Source organism: the organism of the source record quoted next, unplaced genomic scaffold, assembly GCF_019419815.1.
Source record: "Pyrus x bretschneideri cultivar Hongxiangsu unplaced genomic scaffold, Pyrus_bretschneideri_v1 Contig73, whole genome shotgun sequence".
Classification (NCBI taxonomy): Eukaryota; Viridiplantae; Streptophyta; class Magnoliopsida; order Rosales; family Rosaceae; genus Pyrus; species Pyrus x bretschneideri.
Genome location: NW_025999813.1, coordinates 931,240 through 953,239, shown reverse-complemented (window position 1 = coordinate 953,239; position 22,000 = coordinate 931,240). Strand labels below are relative to the sequence as shown.

Genomic DNA, 22,000 nt, shown 5'->3' with positions numbered 1-22,000 from the left:
GGTTGATCCAAAACCAAGTAAATAATAATTCATGTACATATAAAAATGCAAAGCCATGATGAAGAGCTGTCCATTTCTACACAACCACAATTTAATATATAGTACTAGTATCTCCATACTACCAATCTACCATACGATTCTGTAACATCAATTTTAAAATAATAATCTACCAATATCGAGACACTTGGGCAATTATTCTACTCAAACTTCTCGTGGGAAGCCAAGAAAACTTCACCAACTACACGTAAGGTCTCCGAGACTAGTCCTCTCAACTCCAAGACCCCCTCGCCAACATTAAAAAGAAAAAAAAAAATGAGCAGAGAGCACATTTTCATTGAATTTCAGGCTTCTTCCATGTTCCTCTCATCATTTATTTCCACCTGGGTCTTCCCTCGTTTTCTCTCTTCTCATTGTTTCTAGCTCATTCTTCCATTTTACTTTAAACTCACCTTTCCAAATCCATACTTCATCAACTCAAAAACTCAAATAAATCTGGGTTTTTAGATCTTTGGGAATCTCACTTCTTGTGAGTTTCATGTTTTTTTTTGTATTTTTCTTGTATTGGAGGAGAGGGGTTTTATACTCAGGACTTCAGGTGCAAGGGTGAATTTTTCGTTCGCTTATAAGTTTCAAGATCTAGGAAGAAAACCCCATTTAGTTTTATTGTTCATATCTCATTTTTTTTTTCATGGATCTTGGAAGCAAAAGCTACTTGATCCACGTGTCACAAGCTCTTCCTCCAACAACTCCGGGAAGCTCCATTTTTGGAACTCCGATTCACCATTCCGACACAAGCTTCCCAATTATAGCGGTTGTCGTTATAGGAATTATAGCCACAGCTTTCTTGCTCGTCAGCTACTACATCTTTGTTATCAAATGCTGCCTCAACTGGCACCGAGTCGATATCCTCGGACGATTCTCTTTGTCGCGTAATACGCGGGACGAAGACCAGCTAATGGTGTACTCCCCTGGGATAGAGACCCGGGGGCTTGACGAGGCGGTGATCAGATCAATCCCATTGTTGCAATTCAAGAAAGATGGAAATTACAGAGGACTTGGAGAGGGAAGCTTTTACGAATGTGCGGTTTGCTTGAATGAGTTTCATGAAGACGAGAAGCTTCGCATCATACCAAACTGCAGCCACGTTTTCCACATTGATTGCATTGATGTTTGGCTTCAAAGCAATGCCAATTGCCCACTTTGTAGAACAAGCATTTCAACTGCACCCCGATATCCTTTCGGTCCAACTGTCGCTCCAAGCTCTTCTCCCCGAGATCCAAGTCCAAACGCAGGTAGCCTCAGTGGCGGTGATGAAGACTACGTGGTGATCGAATTGAGCAACGATAACTCGATGGATCAACCAATGCTTGGAAGACAAGAAATATTGAATTCCGGGGAGTTATCACTATCACTAAGGGCTATTAGTCCTTCACCAAGGAAATTGGAACATAAAGTTTTGCCCAAGAAATTTGGAAGAAAGTTTCACAGCAAGGTTACAAGCATGGGGGATGAATGCATTGATATTAGAGGGAAGGATGAGCAGTTTTCGATCCAACCAATAAGGAGGTCTTTCTCAATGGACTCATCAGCTGATAGGCAGCTTTATTTGGCAGTTCAAGAGGCAATGCAGCAGCAAAGGCAAGTCAATGAGGTCAGTCCCATTGAAGGTTGCAGTAGCACTGGTAGTGGTAGAGTTAGAAGATCTTTCTTTTCTTTTGGCAATGGTAGGGGAACCCGAAATGCAATTCTGCCTGTTTATTTGGAGCCATAAGCCAAGTTTTTTTCTTTGTATTTTTGCAAGTTTTTAGTGTTTTTTATGAGATAGAAATTTTGGATGTAATATTGTGGAGCTTACATGATTTGTTAATGTTACATAACCATATTCAATTAAAATTTGAAAGCATTGCTTTACTTTACCTTCCATTTCCTTTATGGTTTGTCCCATTGAGGCTTGTCGAAGAGGGAGTGACTCTACTATTTTATATTGTATATGACACTACAACGAAAATTCGTATTAGTAATACTATGTTAAGTTGAAAAAATTTAGTACATATTATTATATTATTAGTTCAAGATATTATGGCAACATCTTGAAAAGTGTGTGCAAATTTTTTTTCCTTGATCAAAGTGTTTCAAATGATTTGAAGACGTTATTATTAGCATCATTGCTGAATCACCACTTTGTATTTTCTAATTTTCTCAAAAGACCTTTTCCCACCTAAATTGAATTGAATAATTGGGAGGTTCATCGTTGCTTAATAGAGAAAGACATACCAACCTCAAGGATCAAATTATTTTAGTGGAAAGAAAGAGGAATTTAGGATATGCGGGAGGCCCCCCTTATGTAGACCAACTAGCAGAATCCAAAGATTACAAAGCGTGTAAATTCCTCTTTCATTTCAGCGATCAAGTTGGCAGAGATATGTGGTCCTCTTTATTTAAATTGCAAACAATCGTTTGATTAAGTGCCTTCCTGTGTGAAGTGTGATGGTCAATAATGCTATTGCTGGTATAAGGGAGGTATGCTTTGTTCTTATCTTATGTGTATGGTTGGTGTGAGGTTCTTTCCCTAATCATGTCCACAATTTTCCAGTCTGGAAGATTAACCTACTTACCTATAATGAAATGATTATATCTCAATCATGCACATATGGTTTTATTATAATTGGGTGAGAGAATTGACACTCTCTTTGCACCTCTTGCACTCTTTTCTTTCTTTTCTAGTCGTTGCATTAAATAAATGGAAGAGATGAAAATCAATGAACAACATTAGAGTGTAGAGTTCATGAGGTAAAAAAAGGAATATGAAAATCATTCGCATTCAAGTAAATTGCCTTCAAAATATTAACTAGAACTAGTCAGTAGTTCACTTTGTGACGAGAAAGCTTTCATTGGGACATGACATATGCAATCATCCATCGCATTAGTTTACATACTAGAAAGATTACGCACTTTAAAAAAGTTCTGATACCATATTAAATTATTACTCTCTCTAAAATTTAAACATTCAGGACCAATAATGTATATCACGATTATCATTACAGTGCGGATGGTGCAAGGAAAATGAAATATACAGTATATACAAATGTCCTGCGCTCAAAACACTTGTTCTTCGACACTGTTGTATCCAACATTTCATGGCAGAAGGCTCAAACTCAGGGTCCATTCAATTAAGAACTGTTGTGATTGGCCCAATTTAATTTGCAGGAACAGCTAGCAAGTTACTATTCTGACACCATCTCTTTATATTTTTTTTGGTTTTGTGTTTTCTGCCTTACAATTTGAGTCACTCACAATTATATAGATACCACTTTGTTTTTTTTAATGAAACATTATAGACATTCATATTTTTTCTTTTTACACATTCATGTTTAATAATGTCCGTTTTCATTTTCTTGTTCAATCTCATAATCAGCAATAAAAAATATGTGAGAAATTAAAAAATATGTGAGAAATTAAAAAAGATGTGTGAAAGTCAATCCATTTTTTATTTGTAAGATAATATACACAAAATTTTATTTACTTTGAAAAACAGTTCATATATCCTGAATCACTTGTTTTATTCTCCCCTCAGGTGTTGCATTTTCTTTTCTTTACATTACAATCAATAGTTGCTAGAGCAGGTAAATCTTCTGTCAAAATCTTGCATAGTTCGAAATATTGTGCGAGACTGTTGAACAGGAAGAGGTTTGTTTAGATGTCTTTTCACTGGCTCCGAAATATGCTCAAAATTTCCATAAAGCGGTACTTTTGGTTCCCACTTCTGATCATATATATTCACTGTTGGCTATCATAGGAGGAGTCACGTAACATAGAAAAGTAGCTCTGTGTGATAAGATGGAAGGGGGGTAGCACTTTGATGAGAGCCATGTTCTCTGTGTCTGGTGGTTTGAGCGTGAGATTGCTCTTGAAATCCTTGATAAATGCATGTGGCATGAGGCATGTTTGCTGGTCTTTGTCCGCGATGAGAAAGTACATGTATCAGCTCTTGGGGTAATTAAGTCAACTACTGAGGTAATAGGATAGTGTGGTAATGAGTTAGAATCAGGACAAGTCTTGGGCGCTAATGGTATACGGTTTGGTTTAATGCATTGTGACGTAAGTGTGCAAAGGGATTGTAGCATGAAATACACTTATAATGGTAGTTCGGTTAATGCATTAAAATCAACTCGTACATGGTCCTGTGCGTATATAAGAGACCCTAACAGGATACGGTAATGTTTTAAAATTTTATTCACAAAATCAATCTAAGGTGTGTAAGTAAACATGGATCTAGGATTCATAAAACTAGGATGACCGGAACTTTGATGTCAGATTTCTTTAGAGGAAAGATTTTCTTAAACGTTGGTAAAGTCTCATCTGTTTATATGATATTTCCCCAAATCATGCACAACTAGTCAAATAGAGGAATGCAAATCTCTAAACATAACTCGAAAATAGAGTGAATTTCATTCATAAGCAAGTAAAGATCCACTTAGTTAGACGACCTCATAAGCCTTAGCGAAGAAGAAGTCCAACTCTTGGAGGTTGGACCAGAAGAAGAAGAAAATAAGGAAGTAGGAAAGAACAACTGAAGGAGGAAGCAAAAAAAGCAGAAATAAGTTAGGATAACGAGAAGAGTAGCGATACCGGACAAGCATAAAAGCTGGGAATGAGGGATGTAAAGGGACATGAAAGAATTATGATTTCTGGGGTAAAGGGTTTGAGTTAGGATAGTAGGATAATTTGGGCCGGCTTGATGGGCTATTGTAGGTAGTATTAGATGTGGGTTAAAATCTCGGATGACTTGGAGTCCACCCCACACTTGTATATGTGTAAGAAGCTTGTAATTTAATTGATTAAAATCATTTGTTTTTTTGGCTCAATGTCATGTGTTGGATTCCTCTTCCCTCAATTCCACTTGTATAACGACCGATTACTTTGTGCAGTTAGGCCGAGTACACCTTGACTTGAACTTCCCTCGTTTTGGGCCTCTCCCTGGTATACATGCATCGGAAAAATCTATAGATAAATCATATCGCCCACAATATTGATAAAGTTTGTATATTTGTTACATGCAGATGTAGGTGTAGCTATGTTAGAAAAATCTACAGATAAATCATATCGACCACAATATTAATAAAAGTTTGTACATTTGTTACATGAAGATGTAGGTGTAGCTATGTTAGAAAAATCTACAGATAAATCATATCGACCACAATATTTATAAAAGTTTGTACATTTGTTACATGCAGATGTAGGTGTAGCTAAATTGGTTAGACCTAATATGCTCCCACTTATGCACACAAGTTTAAATCTTCTCCTTATAATATAAGGGAGAACTTAGGCTCCCATCACTCTTTCTTTCATTGCATTGATTAAATTTTTTTTTATCAAGGTCCCTAGCTTTTAATGAATGTCATTATTCAATTATAAATTATTCACATGCCAACATAATTAAATTTTGAAATAAATTATTTACATACCAACATAATTAAATTTTATTTCTAAAATGTATTCATTTAGTGTTAGAAACGTTACAGTTGATATATTTATATTTATGGTTAAACTTGTATTATATATTTCCATTTTTAGTTTGTACCATTTTTAATTTGCAACCTTTTTTTAATTTCTACCAATGTTCTTTTTAGTTTTAATTTCTACTCATATATTAATTTCATTTTGTGCTCATATTTTAAAATTTGTATTTATACTCATAATTCATTTATAATGTACCCATTTTTCTTCATAAATGTATCACTTTGTTATATGTAAAATGTACTTTTTTTTTTTGGTGAATGTACCATTTTTTTAATGTAAAATCTTTTTTTATTTATTTATAATGTATACATATTTTATAATAAAATGTACCCATTTTCCAATTTTTTTAACACTATGGGTACATTCGTTTGACATTTATTTTATTTTATTTTATTTATGTTGGAGGTATTTTAATATCACCTGTAGGTGAGGCTTCAATAAAAAACAGTAAAATTTAGACCTGTGTAATTACATTATTGCCCATCATTTTTTTTGTGTAATAGAAGACTAAGTTGTCTTTTCACCCTCTTTTGGTTGACAAAGAAGGTTTCATTAATTAGTAGAGATTTGAATATTAAATTATTTACAAGTCATTATATGTCAATTTAAAAATGAAAAATTATTAATCATTTTCAAATATAATCTTTTTAGTATTTTTTCATATATTTCTATTTATAATTTGTATCTTTTTTTTTAATTTATACCAATATTCTTTTTAGTTTTTATTTGTACCCATAATTTTGATTTTAATAAGTACCCATATTTTCAATTTAATTTGTACCCATAGTTTTGAATTTTAATATGTATCCCTATTTTTAATTTAATTTGTACCAATATTTTTTTATGAACGTACCCATGCTAATTGTATGTGTTTATTTTATGTTTTAAAATATATCCATAGTTATTTCTTGACACACCCCAACCGAAATCAAGGCGTGCACCCATCCTGGGAAGTTCTTGTCTGAGTTCCCAGAAACAAAACCGTGAGGGCATGGTCGGGGCCCAAAGCAGACAATATCGTGCTACAACGGAGTCGAGCCCGGAATGTGGTGTAGCCTGGGTCGAGATGTGACATTTCTTGCACTGTATTGATAATTATGTGGGTACATTTTTTTTGCTAGAACTATGTGAAGAACAAATTACTCTATTATTGATTTTTAAGTAATTGTTATATTTGTAACAATATTATTTGGATTTGTTTAAATTTCATAATTTGTGGGATCTTGAATGCATAAACGCATGAGTTACATCTCTTAAATGATGATGAGGACCTTGATCAAACTATTTAAACAAAAAAGGTTTCATTCTAATAACTATGTTGAGTAGGGACCATAACCAAAATGACCTTAATATAAATTAGTTTTATAATAGAATATCACTCATCAAACTAGCATAAGCATGACATGACTAACAAAGACACAATATATGTCACATCTCGCCCCCGGGCCCCCACCGCAACCCGGGCTCGACTTCATTGTAGCACGATATTGTCCGCTTTGGGTCCTGACCACGCCCTCACGGTTTTGTTACCCTAATATAAATTAGTTTTATAATAGAATATCACTCATCAGACTAGCATGAGCATGACATGACTAACATAGACACAATATATGTCACATCCCGACTTGGGCCCCCACCACAACCCAGGCTTGACTCCACCGTAGCACAATATTCTCCGTTTTGGGCCCTGACCACGCCCTCACGGTTTTGTTTTTGGGAACTCACATGAGAACTTCCCAATGGGTCACCCATCATAGGATTGCTCTCGCGTGCTACTCACTTAACTTCGGAGTTCCGATGGAACCCGAAGCCAGTGAGCTCCCAAAAGGCCTCGTGTTAGGTTGAGATGAGAATATACATATATTGACCCTAAAAATTACAAAGCCTACGTGGCGCGCAGGCTGAGTAACTAATAAGCTAATTACGTCATTCGGTTGAATGTGGGGTGTGCCAACTTGTCGACCGAGCTCGGCCGAGGAGTAAAATTTGTTAATGTTGCATTCAGCGCGTTGCTGACTTCTTTGTCTTGCAACTGCGGCTGAGGAAGGAACAAATCTCAGCCTTTGGATTCTTGAGCCTAAAGACGAGGCTATTAGTTCTGCGAAGTTCACAAATTGTCGGCGCCGGATTCGGTCACAGTGATTATATTTGTGAGAGTATAAGCACTTCGAATCGACACCAGGTTATATGGACACAAGTATTCAAATGTGATGTATGTCTTGATGGTGAATGTGGTTCGGCCATCAGAATGCCGAACTCTGAAACTCACTTGTGAGTATCCAATCATAAAATCACTCGGCGTTTAATGTGCCGAATGTCATAACTCATAACACCTTACTTCGCCAAGACGGCTAATAAGATGACTTCTGCCAATAAGGATTCGAGAACCCTTCTCGACCGAGACTTGGATAGGTAACCAATAGGCCTCGACGCAGTACTGTTTATCCAAACTGAAGGTGCTCCTCGGTCGGCTGATTCTACGGCAACAGTGTTGTTTATCTAAACTGAAGATGTTCGCCGGTTGCCTTTACAGTGCTGTTTATCAAAACTGAAGATGTGTCGTCGAAGAAAAGAAAAGAAAAATCTTAAGATGTTTGAGAGGTTTTGCGCAGGGTAGTTGTGTGTTGAATTGGAGATCCCTCAATTGTTGCATGATGTCTTGTATTTATAGCACCAAATCCTCCTTAAGATTGAGTCAAAATTATATCTGGATTGAGACTTTTTGTTCTATTCCAACTCTACTTCGACCAATCCTACCCCTATTAGGACTTTGAACTCACCCCCTTTTTTAGGCTATATTCATTGTTGGTCGAGAATCCAAATTGCACTAGGACTTCTTCGACCCTTTCGCTTATTTGAACTACTCCTTCTTGCGATAGAGCTCAATCATCCTTGCTGAATGGCCCGGGATCACCAAGCAGCTCATAGTATATTTAAAACAGCTTTGAGCTGAGCATAAACCTACACTCGGCCCAACAACATTATTTTGGCCCAAACAACATATAAGGCTTATAGAATCCACTCCCCTCGGCAATGTGGGATGTTACAATCCACCCCCTTTAGGGGCCCGACGTCCTCGTCAACACACTTTCGCCCAAGGATTGGCTCTGATACCAAATTGTCACATCTCGGCCCGAGCCCCCACCACAACCGGGACTTGACTCCAGCGTAGCACGATATTCTTTGCTTTGGGCCCCGACCACGCCTTCACGATTTTATTTTTACATGAGAACTTCCCAGTGGGTCACCCATCATGGGATCGCTCTCGCGCGCTACTCGCTTAACTTCGGAGTTCCGATGGAACCCGAAGCCAGTGAGCTCCCAAAATACCTCGTGCTAGGTAGAGACGGGAATATACATATAAGGCTTACAGGATCCACTCCCCTGGGCGATGTGGGATGTTACAATTCACCCCCTTAAGGGCCAGACGTCTTCGTTGGCACACTTCCAGCTAGGGATTGGCTCTGATACCAAATTGTCATATCCCGGCCCAAGCCCCCACCACAACCCGGGCTCGACTCCACCGTAGCATGATATTCTTCGCTTTAGGCCTCGACCACACCCTCACGGTTTTGTTTTTGGAAACTCACACGAAAACTTCCCAGTGAGTCACCCATCATGGGATTGCTTTCGCGCGCTACTCGCTTAACTTTGGAGTTCCGATGGAACCCAAAGCCAGTGAGCTCCCAAAAGGCTTCGTGCTAGGTAGAGATGGGAATATACATATAAGGCTTACAGGATCCACTCCCCTGGACGATATGGGATGTTACAATATAGCATTGGCCTAACACAAACAAAATCTACCAATTCAACAAAAGTAGGTAGCATTTTTGTTCACCACATTTAATTATAGCATTTTTATTTAAGTTTAACATGATTAAATGTTGGAACTAAATTCACGCATTGCTACGAATGGATGTAGGAGCTACACAAGTCTGACTACCTGTAAGAAGACAAACAATCGTAGTCGACCTTGGGTTCCCATGAGGTACAGACAAAAAACTCTCTGATGGTCAAGTTAGTAAAGTAATATTACGACTTAAGCAGTAGAAGAGAATAACAAGGGGTATGCATAGATTGCGTTATAGAGAGAGGATCCTCACCGGATCCTAATCCGTTCATTGTGGATTGTGCGGCCAGTTTTTGTTAGATATTTTTTATATTCAATTTTAAATAAAAAAATTTACAATGATTTCTGACTGCACGATGTATGATGAACGGATGTGATTTGAGGATCTGGCAAAGATCCTCTTTCTGCGTTATATACGTTACCAAAGTTATGCCCTAGATGAAATTACTTTAATAATCAGGAGAGAGATCTTTTAGGATATGGAAACTGTATTAAATTGAGATAATCCAAAGGGATGTCTAAGATTAGATATTGTTTCCTCTTAGGAGTGTGATTATTGACGGCGCACTAGATTGTAGGAATCTCCAAGAATAGAGGAAACTCATTTTCTAACGCCGCGACCCGAAAAATTTATTTCGGAAGATAATTACTATGATAGGCCCAAATTAAAATGTTGTTTATTTTCTACCATTTATCACAACTCTTTTATTTAATTCTTAGTTACTCACAAAATCTATAACCCAAATTGTTTACCAAAAACATAAGGTTAATTTTTAAATTAATCACCCAATTCCTTTTCTTGTACAAATTTTCAACAAAAGATTAATCTCGGTTACTTTTAAGGCTGCATCTAACTCCTGTTAGACTGCCTACGTACCCTTGAACGGGATCAAACCTTTCGTAGTTCACATTCATTCTTTTATCCATTTATGAAATATTCAAGTAACGGAAATATTCAACATTAGCTTTCATAATCGAATCACATCAAATGGGTACCAATTACAGATTTAAAATATCGAAATTTGCATGAAAAAGCAGTGTTGGCCCATTGGCCACGTGCCGCCGTGGGTGGCGGTTTCTGGCAAATAGAAACCCAATTTTTTGACGAACTCCAAAAATTACCAAATTTTACAGACAAGTACAATTCAATGAAAGGAACAACTTTCATACCTGGGCGAAGTCTAATTCAGCCAGAAAACACCTCAATTCGCCCTCGAACCGCCAAAAACCCTTGAATTGGGTGTTCTTAATTCAACTCCAAAACGAACTCCGACGCCTCTGTAGAAATCGAAATTTCGGTGAAATGAATGTTAACCAATAATTAAAATTTCAACGTTTACGTGTCACATAAATTTTACATGTAGCGTGTGACTCAACGAAAAATCGAAATAAATTGGAAAGGTCATCAAATAGGACACGTGTCAATATCTGGCAGAAATGATTTATTTCATCTGATTATTTAAATCCAAAAATCAAGTTTTGGAATTCTATAAATAGGAGGCCAAGGCATTCATTTCGAGAGGGAAAGAAAAGAAGAAGAGAAAGAAGGAAGGGAATTTACATCACACCAAAACCTTGAAGCCTTGAAACTCTAAAGCTCTCAAGCAAAATCCCGAAGGATCAAGAAAACACTCTTCGTTCTTCGTCAAACCCTCCTTCAAGGTCAAGCCCCAACGGCCCTTGAAGAACTTCCGCCGACTCAAGATCAAGCCCCGACGGCCCCTTGAAGAAAGTGTTCATCATCTGTTCGTCCCAAGATCAGGCCCCAACGGCCCTTTGGATCAACAACCTCAACAAATCCACACATCCAATCAGTCTTCAAGATTAGGCCCAAAAGCCCTTGAAGATCCGCTCATCCATCAACCCTCAAGATCAAGCCCCGACGGCCTCTTGAAGAAATCCATACACCCAGTCTTCAAGATTAGGCCCAAAAGCCCTTGAAGATCCGCTCATCCATCAACCCTCAAGATCAAGCCCCGACGGCCTCTTGAAGAAATCCATACACCCAGTTTTCAAGATTAGGCCCAAAAGCCCTTGAAGATCCGCTCATCCATCAACCCTCAAGGTCAAGCCCCGACGGCCCCCTTGAAGAAATCCATACACCCAGTCTTCAAGATCAAGCTCAAAAGCCCTCGAAGATCCGTTCATCAACTGTTCATCCCTAGATCAAGCCCCGACGGCCCTTTGGATCAACAGCTCATCCACAAACCTACACCCTACGAAGATAGAATCAGAGGATCAAATTACAAAGAGATTGTAACCCCAAAATCATTAAACACAAAAATATATTTTGTACGCGTTATTCTTGTCTCTTGTTTCAGGAATTTTCCGTGTTCACAAATTTGGCACGCCCGGTGGGATCTCTCTACCTCTCATCTCTATCCTCCAATCATCGAAAAACGCAAATGGCATCAAGAAATGATCAAGCTGTTCCTGCAATCAAAGCAAAGAACAAGAACATCATCGCCGCAAGTGGTGATATTTCAGGCATCATGACCCGAAGTAAGGCAAGAGCTCTTTTTGCTGCGGCTTCTGCCCCTGCATTGACTCTGTCAAAGGAACAAGAGCACCTGAGCTACGAGCATGTGATCACCCTAGCCTCGCTAAGGGCATCAAGGGGGGAAAGCCCGAAGAAATACTCAGAGTCCCTACTCTCCGACGCTGATTCGAGCGGCAGTACAACCATGCAAGTCATGACCACTGGAGCAACTTCAATCGAGGAGCAGCTAGCTCAGATGAATGAAGCAATCGCAAGGCTCACACGGACTGTGGAAGAGAAGGACTTGCAGATTGCCGCACTTGTCAACCAACTAGATGCGCTGCCCGATGTGAAAGTCGACCCAAATATTGGCCTATTAAAGAAAGAAGACGACGAAGAAGAGGAGCCACCAGTGGAGAAAGTTGAAGAGAAGCCGAAGCTAGACCAAGCAACGGCATTCATGGGATCTCTATCTATCCAGCAGCTACAGGAGATGATCGCAAGCACTGTCAAGACACAGTACGAAGGAAGCTCGCATGACTCCGTACTGTACTCAAAGCCTTACTCCAAGAAGATTGATGCTTTGAAGATGCCAAAGGGTTATCAGCCCCCAAAATTCATGCAGTTCGATGGAAAAGGCAACCCGAAGCAACATGTCGCCCATTTCATTGAAACTTGCAACAATGCTGGGACAGAGGGAGACTACCTCGTCAAACAGTTCGTGCGTTCGCTGAAAAGTAACGCTTTTGACTGGTACACTGACCTCGAACCTGAGTCTATCAACAGTTGGGACCAGCTAGAAAGGGAATTCCTCAACCGTTTCTACAGCACTCGTCGTACTGTAAGCATGCTAGAGCTGACCAGTACGAAACAGTGGAGAGATGAACCTGTCGTCAACTACATAAATAGATGGCGCTTCTTAAGTCTGGATTGCAAAGATCGGCTTTCTGAAACCTCTGCCATTGAGATGTGCGTTCAAGGCATGCACTGGGGGTTACATTACATCCTCCAAGGCATAAAACCAAGAACATTCGAAGAGCTAGCAACTCGTTCCCACGACATGGAGCTGAGTATCGCTAATCACGGGAAAAAAGAGCCGATTACTAACTTCAATAAGGAAAAAGTATTCGCCTCAAATGTAGACAAGACCGGGAAGAAGCCTGCTAAGGAAGCTTTCACCATCAACACTACCCCCATCAAGACCTCCTCAGCGCCCATCAAGACCTCATCAGCGCCCATCAAGACCTCATCAGCACCCATCAAGATCTCCTCCAAGAAGAAAGCGAAAGAGATAAAGACAAGTGAGCCTTCTCGCACCCAAGACAGATACAAGAGCACCTTGAGAGAGTTGGAACAGAAAACGTACCCTTTTCCTGACTCTGACATGGCTGCCATGTTAGATGACTTGCTGGAAAAAAAGGTGATTGAGCTACCCAAATGTAAGCGTCCTGAAGAAATGAATCGCACAAACGATCCTAGGTACTGCAAGTACCATCGTATTGTGAGTCATCATGTTGGCAAGTGCTTCGTTCTCAAAGAACTCATCATGAAGCTAGCACAACAAGGGCAAATTGAGCTCGACCTTGAGGACACGGCCGTAACGCATACCACTACAATTGCGTTTGGATCGTTTAATCCTGTGCCTCTCCAAACGACACCTGACCGTTCCCATGAATGCTCAAGTTGCACGGCACCTCCTACACAACCATCACTGGAGAGAAGCGACCAAGATGCACATGCTGATGATGAAGAAGGATGAATATTGGTAACCTACAAAAAGACAAGGAAACCAAGACCACGAGTCATACAGCCAAAGGTGGAACAAAGAAGAAATCACCACGGCCGCAACAATGCGAAGCCTAAAAGAAACATAAAGCATGATAAGACAACATATGCTGGGGAACCTACGGAGCAGGGGCTACGCATTCCCGTTTCCTTACATGAATACTTCCCGAATGACTTTTTCCAACAAAGCACTACTGTGGCCTGTCACATGGTTGAAGTAGAAATAGAAAAGCCCTCAAAAGGCAAAGCTATCGCCACTGAGGTAGAAAAGGCCCTTACACCTGGAGAAGGTCTGCCAACACACTTTAGCATCGAGGAAGCGCTACCATTACCAAAAAAGATGCGAAGAGCACTAGCAGCAGTCTTGGCAGGTCCCGACGACCACGAAGTGCAAGAAAGTAATGACGAAGGCTCGAAGCTTCCGCCACATGAATGTGCCACATGTTGTGCCACCCATGACGTAATTAACTTCACTGACGAAGACCTACTGTTGGGATCAAAGCCTCACAACCGTCCTCTCTTCGTCTCCGGGTACATAAGGGAATACAAAGTCAACCGCATGCTTGTGGATGGTGGGTCGGCCATAAACATCATGCCAAAATCAACAATGACCATAATCGGCATCAAGGTGAATGAACTATCCCTGAGCCGTCTGCTGATCCAGGGTTTTAACCAAGGAGGACAAAGGGCGATGAGCATGATCCGAGTAGAGATGACCATGGGTGAGCTCAAATCAAGCACGATATTCCACGTGATCGATGCAAGAACTTCCTACAGCTTGCTCTTAGGAAGACCTTGGATCCACGCAAATGGGGTAGTGCCGTCCACCCTTCACCAATGCCTAAAATTTTACCAAGAAGGGGTGAAGGTGATCCAAGGTGATACCAAGCCATTCACCGAAGCCGAATCGCACTTTGCAGACGCCAAGTTCTACATGGATGAAGACATGGTACCCGAAGCCCTTCCGGAAGACATCAGATCCATGGGCAAAGCAGCACCTAAAAAGCAGGAGTGGCAAGTCATGCCTAAAACGAAAAAAGAGCAGGATGTGCCATCTTCAAGCAAAGACGATGACGAGTTTGCTAAACCTGCAACAACCAAAGGGAGTAGGATGCCGTCAGAAGGACCGAACGCACCCATATTTCGATATATCCCGATGTCAAGAAGAAAGAATGGTCAATCTCCATTCGAAACTGGAACAAGAGAAGCCGACACACAGTGGCACGCGGATAATCTGAAGTTGCTCAAGACAAATGCAGTTTTGCCTTTGACACAGCTAGGGGGTGCTAAGGTCGCAAGAAAGGCTTCATAAAAGCTCTACCAAAGAAGGTGGAATCAAGCTTTCTTCCAACCAAGAGGACCGATGAAGGTTTCGACCCTAACGCCTACAAACTCATGTCAAGGGCCGGGTACGACTTCGCTTCTTCTGCAGTGGCTGGAAAGAAGGTTTCAAACACTGTCAATGACGAAGAACGTAACCTCACCAAAACTCAAAAGAAGTTGAAGGAGCATGGTTACGGAGTTGACAACAACAAAGCCGGACTTGGTTTCACACCAAATGCACCTGTGATGATTTCAAACAAAGCAAAAAACACTAACGCTCAACACATCAGCGTGAGCATTGAACGAGACCAAGAAGAGCCTAAACCCTCCCCTCGGACATCGGTCTTCGATAGGATGAGCCATTCAAGCTCCAGAACTGCAGTGCTTAATCGCATTGGTGGTCAAGACCGAACCTCTGTCTTCAAGAGGCTTAACGACACCAGACAATCCTTATGCCAACAAGCTCGAGAAGACAGCACTGAAGAGGAGATCCAAGATGTTTTCCACATCACGGTTCAAGAAGGTAAAGAAGACGAAATCCCCGAGGAAGATGTCACTGCTGCACCACCACAGCTCGAAGATGGGGGGCAAGCCACGATCGATGATCTCAAGGAACTCAACTTAGGTACAAGCAAGGAACCAAAGCCTATCTTCGTAAGTGCATTATTAAGTACAGACGAGATAGAGGAGTATTATCAGCTGTTGTTAGATTACAAAGACGTCTTTGCCTGGACCTACAAAGAAATGCCCGGCCTGGACCCTATCATCGCTGTTCATCATCTTGCGGTCAGGCCTGGAACACGGCCGATAAAGCAAACTCAAAGACGCTATCGATCTGAGCTTATCCCACAAATCGAGGTCGAGATTGACAAGCTAATCGAAGCAGGCTTTATTCGAGAAGTACAATACCCCAAATGGATCTCCAACATCGTCATTGTCCTTAAGAAATCAGGACAAATACGTGTTTGCGTAGACTTCCGGGACCTCAACGATGCTTGCCCAAAGGATGACTTCCCCTTGCCAATCATTGAAATCATGGTGGATGCAACCACTGGCCATGAGGCATTATCATTCATGGATGGCTCTTCTGGGTACAATCAAATTCGCATGGCCCTCGAAGACGAGGAACTAACAGCCTTTCGTACTCCAAAAGGTATCTACTGCTACAAGGTGATGCCCTTTGGTCTAAAGAACGCTGGAGCTACGTATCAACGCGCAATGCAGAAAATCTTCAATGACATGCTACACAAAAACGTAGAATGTTACGTAGATGATGTGGTGGTTAAGACGAAGAAAAGATCAGACCACTTGAAGGATCTACGAATAGTGTTTGAAAGGCTGCGAAAATACAACCTCAAGATGAACCCGTTAAAGTGTGCGTTTGGCGTCACCTCTGGAAAATTCCTCGGCTTCATCGTCAAGCACCGTGGTATTGAAGTAGACCAATCAAAGATCAAGGCCATTCAAAGCATGCCTGAGCCAAGAAACCTGCACGAGCTGAAAAGTCTACAAGGACGGTTAGCCTACATCAGACGCTTCATCTCCAACCTCGCAGGGCGTTGTCAACCGTTTAGTCGCCTTATGAAGAAAGATGTTCCATTCGTATGGGACAAAGCATGCCATAATGCTTTTGAAAGCATAAAGAAATATTTGTCAAGCCCACCTGTCCTGGGGGCACCTGTGCCTGGGAAACCACTCATATTGTATATTGCTGCTCAGGAAAGTTCAATCGGAGCACTCTTGGCGCAAGAGAATGAATCCCAAAAGGAAGGAGCACTTTACTACCTCAGTCGAACTCTCACCGGCGCTGAGTTGAACTATTCCCCAATAGAAAAGATGTGCCTCGCTTTGGTGTTTGCCATCCAGAAACTCAGACATTACATGCATGCTTACACCATCCACTTGGTTGCTAAAGCCGACCCTGTCAAATACGTTATGACTAAGCCAGTCTTGACAGGGCGACTCGCTAAATGGGCTTTGCTTCTTAATCAATACGAGATCATCTACGTCCCAGCTAAAGCCGTCAAGGGACAAGCGCTAGCAGACTTCCTGGCCGATCATCCAATGCCGGCTGATTGGAAAATCTCAGACGACTTGCCTGACGAGGAGGTGTTCTACATCGACATCTTCCCGACATGGACGATGTTCTTCGACGGATCCGCACGAGCAGATGGAGCGGGGGCAGGAGTAGTATTCATGTCACCACAAAGGCACATACTACCTTACTCCTTCCAACTGAATGAGCTATGCTCCAACAATGTTGCTGAGTACCAAGCATTGATCATCGGGCTCCAAATGGCGATCAACATGGAAATCACAGCTCTTGAGGTATATGGCGATTCCAAGCTCATAATCAACCAACTCTTAACTGAATATGAGGTGAGGAAAGATGATCTCGTCCCATACTTCCGGCTAGCGACCCAACTGCTACAAAAGTTCGAAGCTGTGACACTAGAACATGTGCCAAGAAAGGAAAATCAAATGGCAGACGCTCTCGCCAATCTAGCCTCGAGTATGACACTAGGAAAAGATGAAGTTGCAGACGTGTCGGTTTGCCAAAGATGGGTGATTCCGCTCGTTAATGAAATGTCACTAGATGATACAAATGTCATCTCAGTACTCCCAGTCGATGCTGAAGAGTGGAGACAGCCGCTGATTGACTACTTAGAGCACGGAAAGCTTCCAGATGATCTTAGACACCGTTCCGAAATACGTCGACGAGCGCCTCGTTTCCTTTACTACAAAGGAACACTCTACCGACGCTCTTTTGAAGGACTGCTCCTGAGATGCCTAGGTGAGGAAGAAGTTAATCAAGCCATGGAAGAAGCACATTCAGGTGTGTGTGGGGCACATCAATCTGGACCAAAGCTACATTTCCAGCTTAAAAGAATGGGTTATTACTGGCCGAGCATGGTGAAGGACTGCCTGGAACACGCCAAAAGGTGCCAAGCTTGCCAATTCCATGCCAACTTCATACATCAACCGCCTGAACCATTACACCCTACAGTTGCTTCATGGCCGTTCGACGCATGGGGATTGGACGTTGTAGGACCAATTACGCCAAAGTCATCTGCGGGGGAAGCTTACATCCTAGCTGCAACAGATTACTTCTCCAAGTGGGCTGAAGCCATACCTTTAAGGGAAGTAAAAAAGGAAACTGTTATTCGTTTCATCAAGGAGCATATCATCCACCGGTATGGGGTGCCTCGCTACATTATCACTGACAACGGAAAGCAGTTCTCCAACCGACTCGTGGACGAGCTTTGCGACAAATACAAGTTCAAGCAGCACAAGTCTTCCATGTATCATGCTCCAGCCAACGGCCTCGCGGAAGCATTCAACAAGACGCTGTGCAACCTCCTGAAAAAGGTAATCGGCCGAACAAAGAGAGACTGGCATGAAAGAATAAGTGAAGCACTTTGGGCATATAGGACTACACATAAGACTCCTACCCAAGCTACACCTTATTCTCTCGTATATGGCGTAGAAGCTGTTCTACCGCTGGAAAGTCAAATCCCCTCACTAAAGATGGCTATACAAGAAGGCTTGACTGATGAAGAAAATGCAAAGTTGCGCCTTCAGGAGTTGGAAGCGTTGGATGAGAGAAGGCTCGAAACTCAACAACACTTGGAATGCTACCAAGCACGGTTATCCAAGGCATTCAACAAGAAAGTCCGCCCAAGGTCTTTCCAAGCCGGAGATCTCGTGCTGGCATTGCGTAGGCCTATCATTACAACTCATAAGACAAAAAGCAAGTTCACATCAAAGTGGGATGGACCCTACGTAATACAAGAGATCTACACCAATGGCGCCTACTTAATCATGGCAGAAGACGGGTTGGAGATCGGCCCCATCAACGGCAGATTTTTGAAGCGCTACTACCCCTAAAGCAAACGCATCACGCTCCTGGCCCGCAAGAGCATAAACTGTGTACGGCAAAATCATCATCAAAGCCATCACTCATTTGAACTACGTTATGACTTGATCTCTTCTTTGGAAGAGTACGTAGGCAACTTGAAACTTCAAAACTTCAAGTACAGTCACATCAAAATAAATAAATAAATGTTTCATTAAAGAAAGTCAATTTTATTACAAAAGAAAAGAACAAAAATACATATGTTACTATATATATATTCTCTATTCAAAAAAAAAAAAAAAAAAAAAGGGAATGCATGTATATGTGTCATCCCAAAATCAGCAAAAAAAAAAAAAAAAAAAAAAAAAAAAAAAAAAGGCCGGCTCCAAAATTTTTACTCCTCTTTCCAAAGCCAGCGAGCCCAGCTCTCAAAGCCCATCAGCAACTCGCCTCTCAAAACTCAAACCCTCAGTCTCTCTTCTCTGAAAGTGCTTCTTCTCCACAACAACCGTGAATACTGCTGGCTCACACAAGAAGACATCATTCGCCATCTCCTCAACTACATAGGGCTCTTCAGCCCCACCTCAAACACCCCCATCAACTCCCTCCATGCCATCGACACCGTAAACATCCTAGCCGTTCATTACGACGACCCTGCCTCGGCCTCATTGCCCCTCATCTCTCAATCCCTCACCCAGCAAACTTCGGTTGCCATTCTTGACGAGGACGGCAGGATGATCGGGGAGATCTCCCAATACACCCTCAACACCTGCCAAGAGTCCGTGGCAGCTGCCATTGCCACGCTTTCCGCAGGTGACCTGATGGCGTACATTGATTGCGGTGGTCCGCCAGATGAGCTGGTGCAGTTCGTGAAAGAGAGATTGGACGTTATATGCTTCTTGGGGAAAGAAGAGAACTTGTCGTCTCCGGCGAGAGCGCTCGAGGCTCCGCTGGAGGTTTTGATTCCGAAAGGATCTGGCCTTGTTAGGCATTTGGAACCACACGCCAGCTTGGTGGAGGCCATTGATCTCGTTTTAGAAGGTGCACAAAACCTTGTGATTCCGATTCAAGGCCGCTGGACCACAGCCGCAAGAAAAATCCTCCACAACCGCTCCCTCAACACCCTCCAAAGAAACCTGTGTCAGGGGCAAAAAGGGGATTCTCTGACGCCATTGATGGGTGTTCTGAGAAATAGGTTTTTACCATGAGTAATGGATCTGAGGTTGATGTGGGTAAAGCAGGAGTCTTGGGTTCTCCATTAGCCAAGAAGGAGGTTTCTTCCGTTCCTCTGTCGCCAAAGCCAGCAGCTCAGTTGGAGAAGAAGAACACTCTGGCCTCTGAGCATGCTGCTGCTTCTCCTTCTTGCAAGGCACAGGTGGTAGGATGGCCCCCAAGTCGATCATTTCGGAAGAATTCCATGGCCTCTAGTCTGGCGAAAAACAACGATGACGCTGCGGGTAAACAAGGGTCCGGGTGCCTTTATGTGAAGGTTAGCATGGACGGCGCTCCATACCTGCGAAAAGTTGACCTTAAAACCTACAACAACTACACTGAACTTTCCATGGCTCTGGAGAAGATGTTTAGCTGCTTCACCATTGGGCAGTGCAGTTCTAATGGACTTCCCGAGCGAGATGGTCTGAGTGCGAGTCGATTGATGGATCTTCTCAATGGTTCTGAATTTGTTCTGACTTTCGAGGACAAGGATGATGACTGGATGCTTGTTGGCGATGTTCCTTGGCAGATGTTCACTGAGACCTGTAGGAGGCTTCAGACAATTAAGTGTGCCATTACTGGGAAGAACTTGTACATGAGATTCACCTGCAGCACTGGTGATGTTACGGGAATGAACATGGTCTCCAAAGGTGTGCAAAACGTGTTGGATATCCTCCAGAACGACTTCCCTGACATGGATGTGATTGGAATTTCGAGCAACTACTGCTCAGACAAGAAGCCCGCTGCAGTGAGCTGGATAGAAGGCCGCGGCAAGTCAGTGGTCTGCAAGGCTATGATCAAGGGCGATGTGGTGCAGAAGGTGTTGAAAACCAACGTGGCGTCCCTCTGTGAACTTAACATGCTCAAGAACCTTACTGGATCCGCAATGACTGCAGCTCTCGGTGGCTTCAATGCACATGCCAGCAACAACATCCACTAACTACCTCAAGCTCCTCACTCTGGCCACCATGATCAAAATCAACGAAGAGCTTCATTGACCGCTGTCAAACGACTAGCCGGTCTTCAAGCTCGACGCTTTGCACTACTTCAAGCTCTGGCTGCTTCTGCACTTCCGCCATGGCTGCTGCCTTTGAATGTGATCAACAAAATCAAAGTTTGTCAACTCACACCCAAAGATCTCATCTGTCTGCTTGCCTCTGCTGCTGCCTTTGAATGTGATTGACAAAATCAAAGTTTGTCAACTCACACCCAAAGATCTCCTCCGTCTTCTCTCGAACTCGGCCTGGGTTTTCACCCACAAACCTAGCCTTGCAGAGCACCATATATATAAATAAAAAATAAAAAAAATAATAATAATAAATAAAATAAAAAAAGATGATGCATGCTACTATTAGCAAGCCAAAACAAAAAGGAAAAGTGGTAGAAATGATGGTGTCATGGGGAAAGCAAATGTCCAAAATATATATATATATATAAAATATTATAAAAAAAAAAATCTATCTTGGTGGATCAGTACCACCGAAAGCAAAGAAAAAAAATATAATAAAAAAAAAAAGATCTATCTTGGAGGATCAGTACCACCGAAAGCAATAAGAAAAAAAATAACAATAAAAAAAAAGAGGATCTTGGTGCACCGGCACCATGTGGAAAAAATAATATATATATATATATGCGCTCTATTTAGCACATTACGCTAAATAAAATAAGGTTTATTTATTGATATCTCTGATAAATTACAGATATGTGCTTACACATGAAAAAAAAAAAAAAAAAAAAAAAAAAATACAAGATTGGAGCTTTCACAAAGGATGTTCACGTAAAGCCCCATTATTTGGCAAAACTCTCGGAGCGGAAGGCATCGGAGCGGGAGGCATCGAAGATAGAGCATTCGAGGCCTCAATACTTGGCCAAACGCTGGAAGACCCAGGAAAAATGTGCCTCTGGAGGAAAGACGAAAACCTTTGACGGTCACTTTGAATCCGACCTTCAGACTCTTGCAGCTCATCAAGCTTCC

At 41.8% G+C, this 22,000-nt stretch overlaps 2 protein-coding genes across 2 annotated transcripts; both read left to right on the top strand.

Annotated features, from left to right (window-relative positions):
* The first annotated feature begins 281 nt into the window (after positions 1–281).
* On the top strand, positions 282–1,911 carry LOC103967472 (RING-H2 finger protein ATL16). The gene has a single exon (XM_009380722.3). The coding sequence runs from the start codon at positions 689–691 to the stop codon at positions 1,769–1,771; it is 1,083 nt and encodes a 360-aa protein (XP_009378997.2). The 5' UTR covers positions 282–688; the 3' UTR covers positions 1,772–1,911.
* An 18,043-nt stretch (positions 1,912–19,954) lies between these two features.
* On the top strand, positions 19,955–20,965 carry LOC103965494 (auxin-responsive protein IAA21-like). Its single transcript, XM_009378562.2, has one exon. The coding sequence runs from the start codon at positions 20,018–20,020 to the stop codon at positions 20,963–20,965; it is 948 nt and encodes a 315-aa protein (XP_009376837.2). The 5' UTR covers positions 19,955–20,017.
* The last annotated feature ends 1,035 nt before the right edge of the window (positions 20,966–22,000 follow it).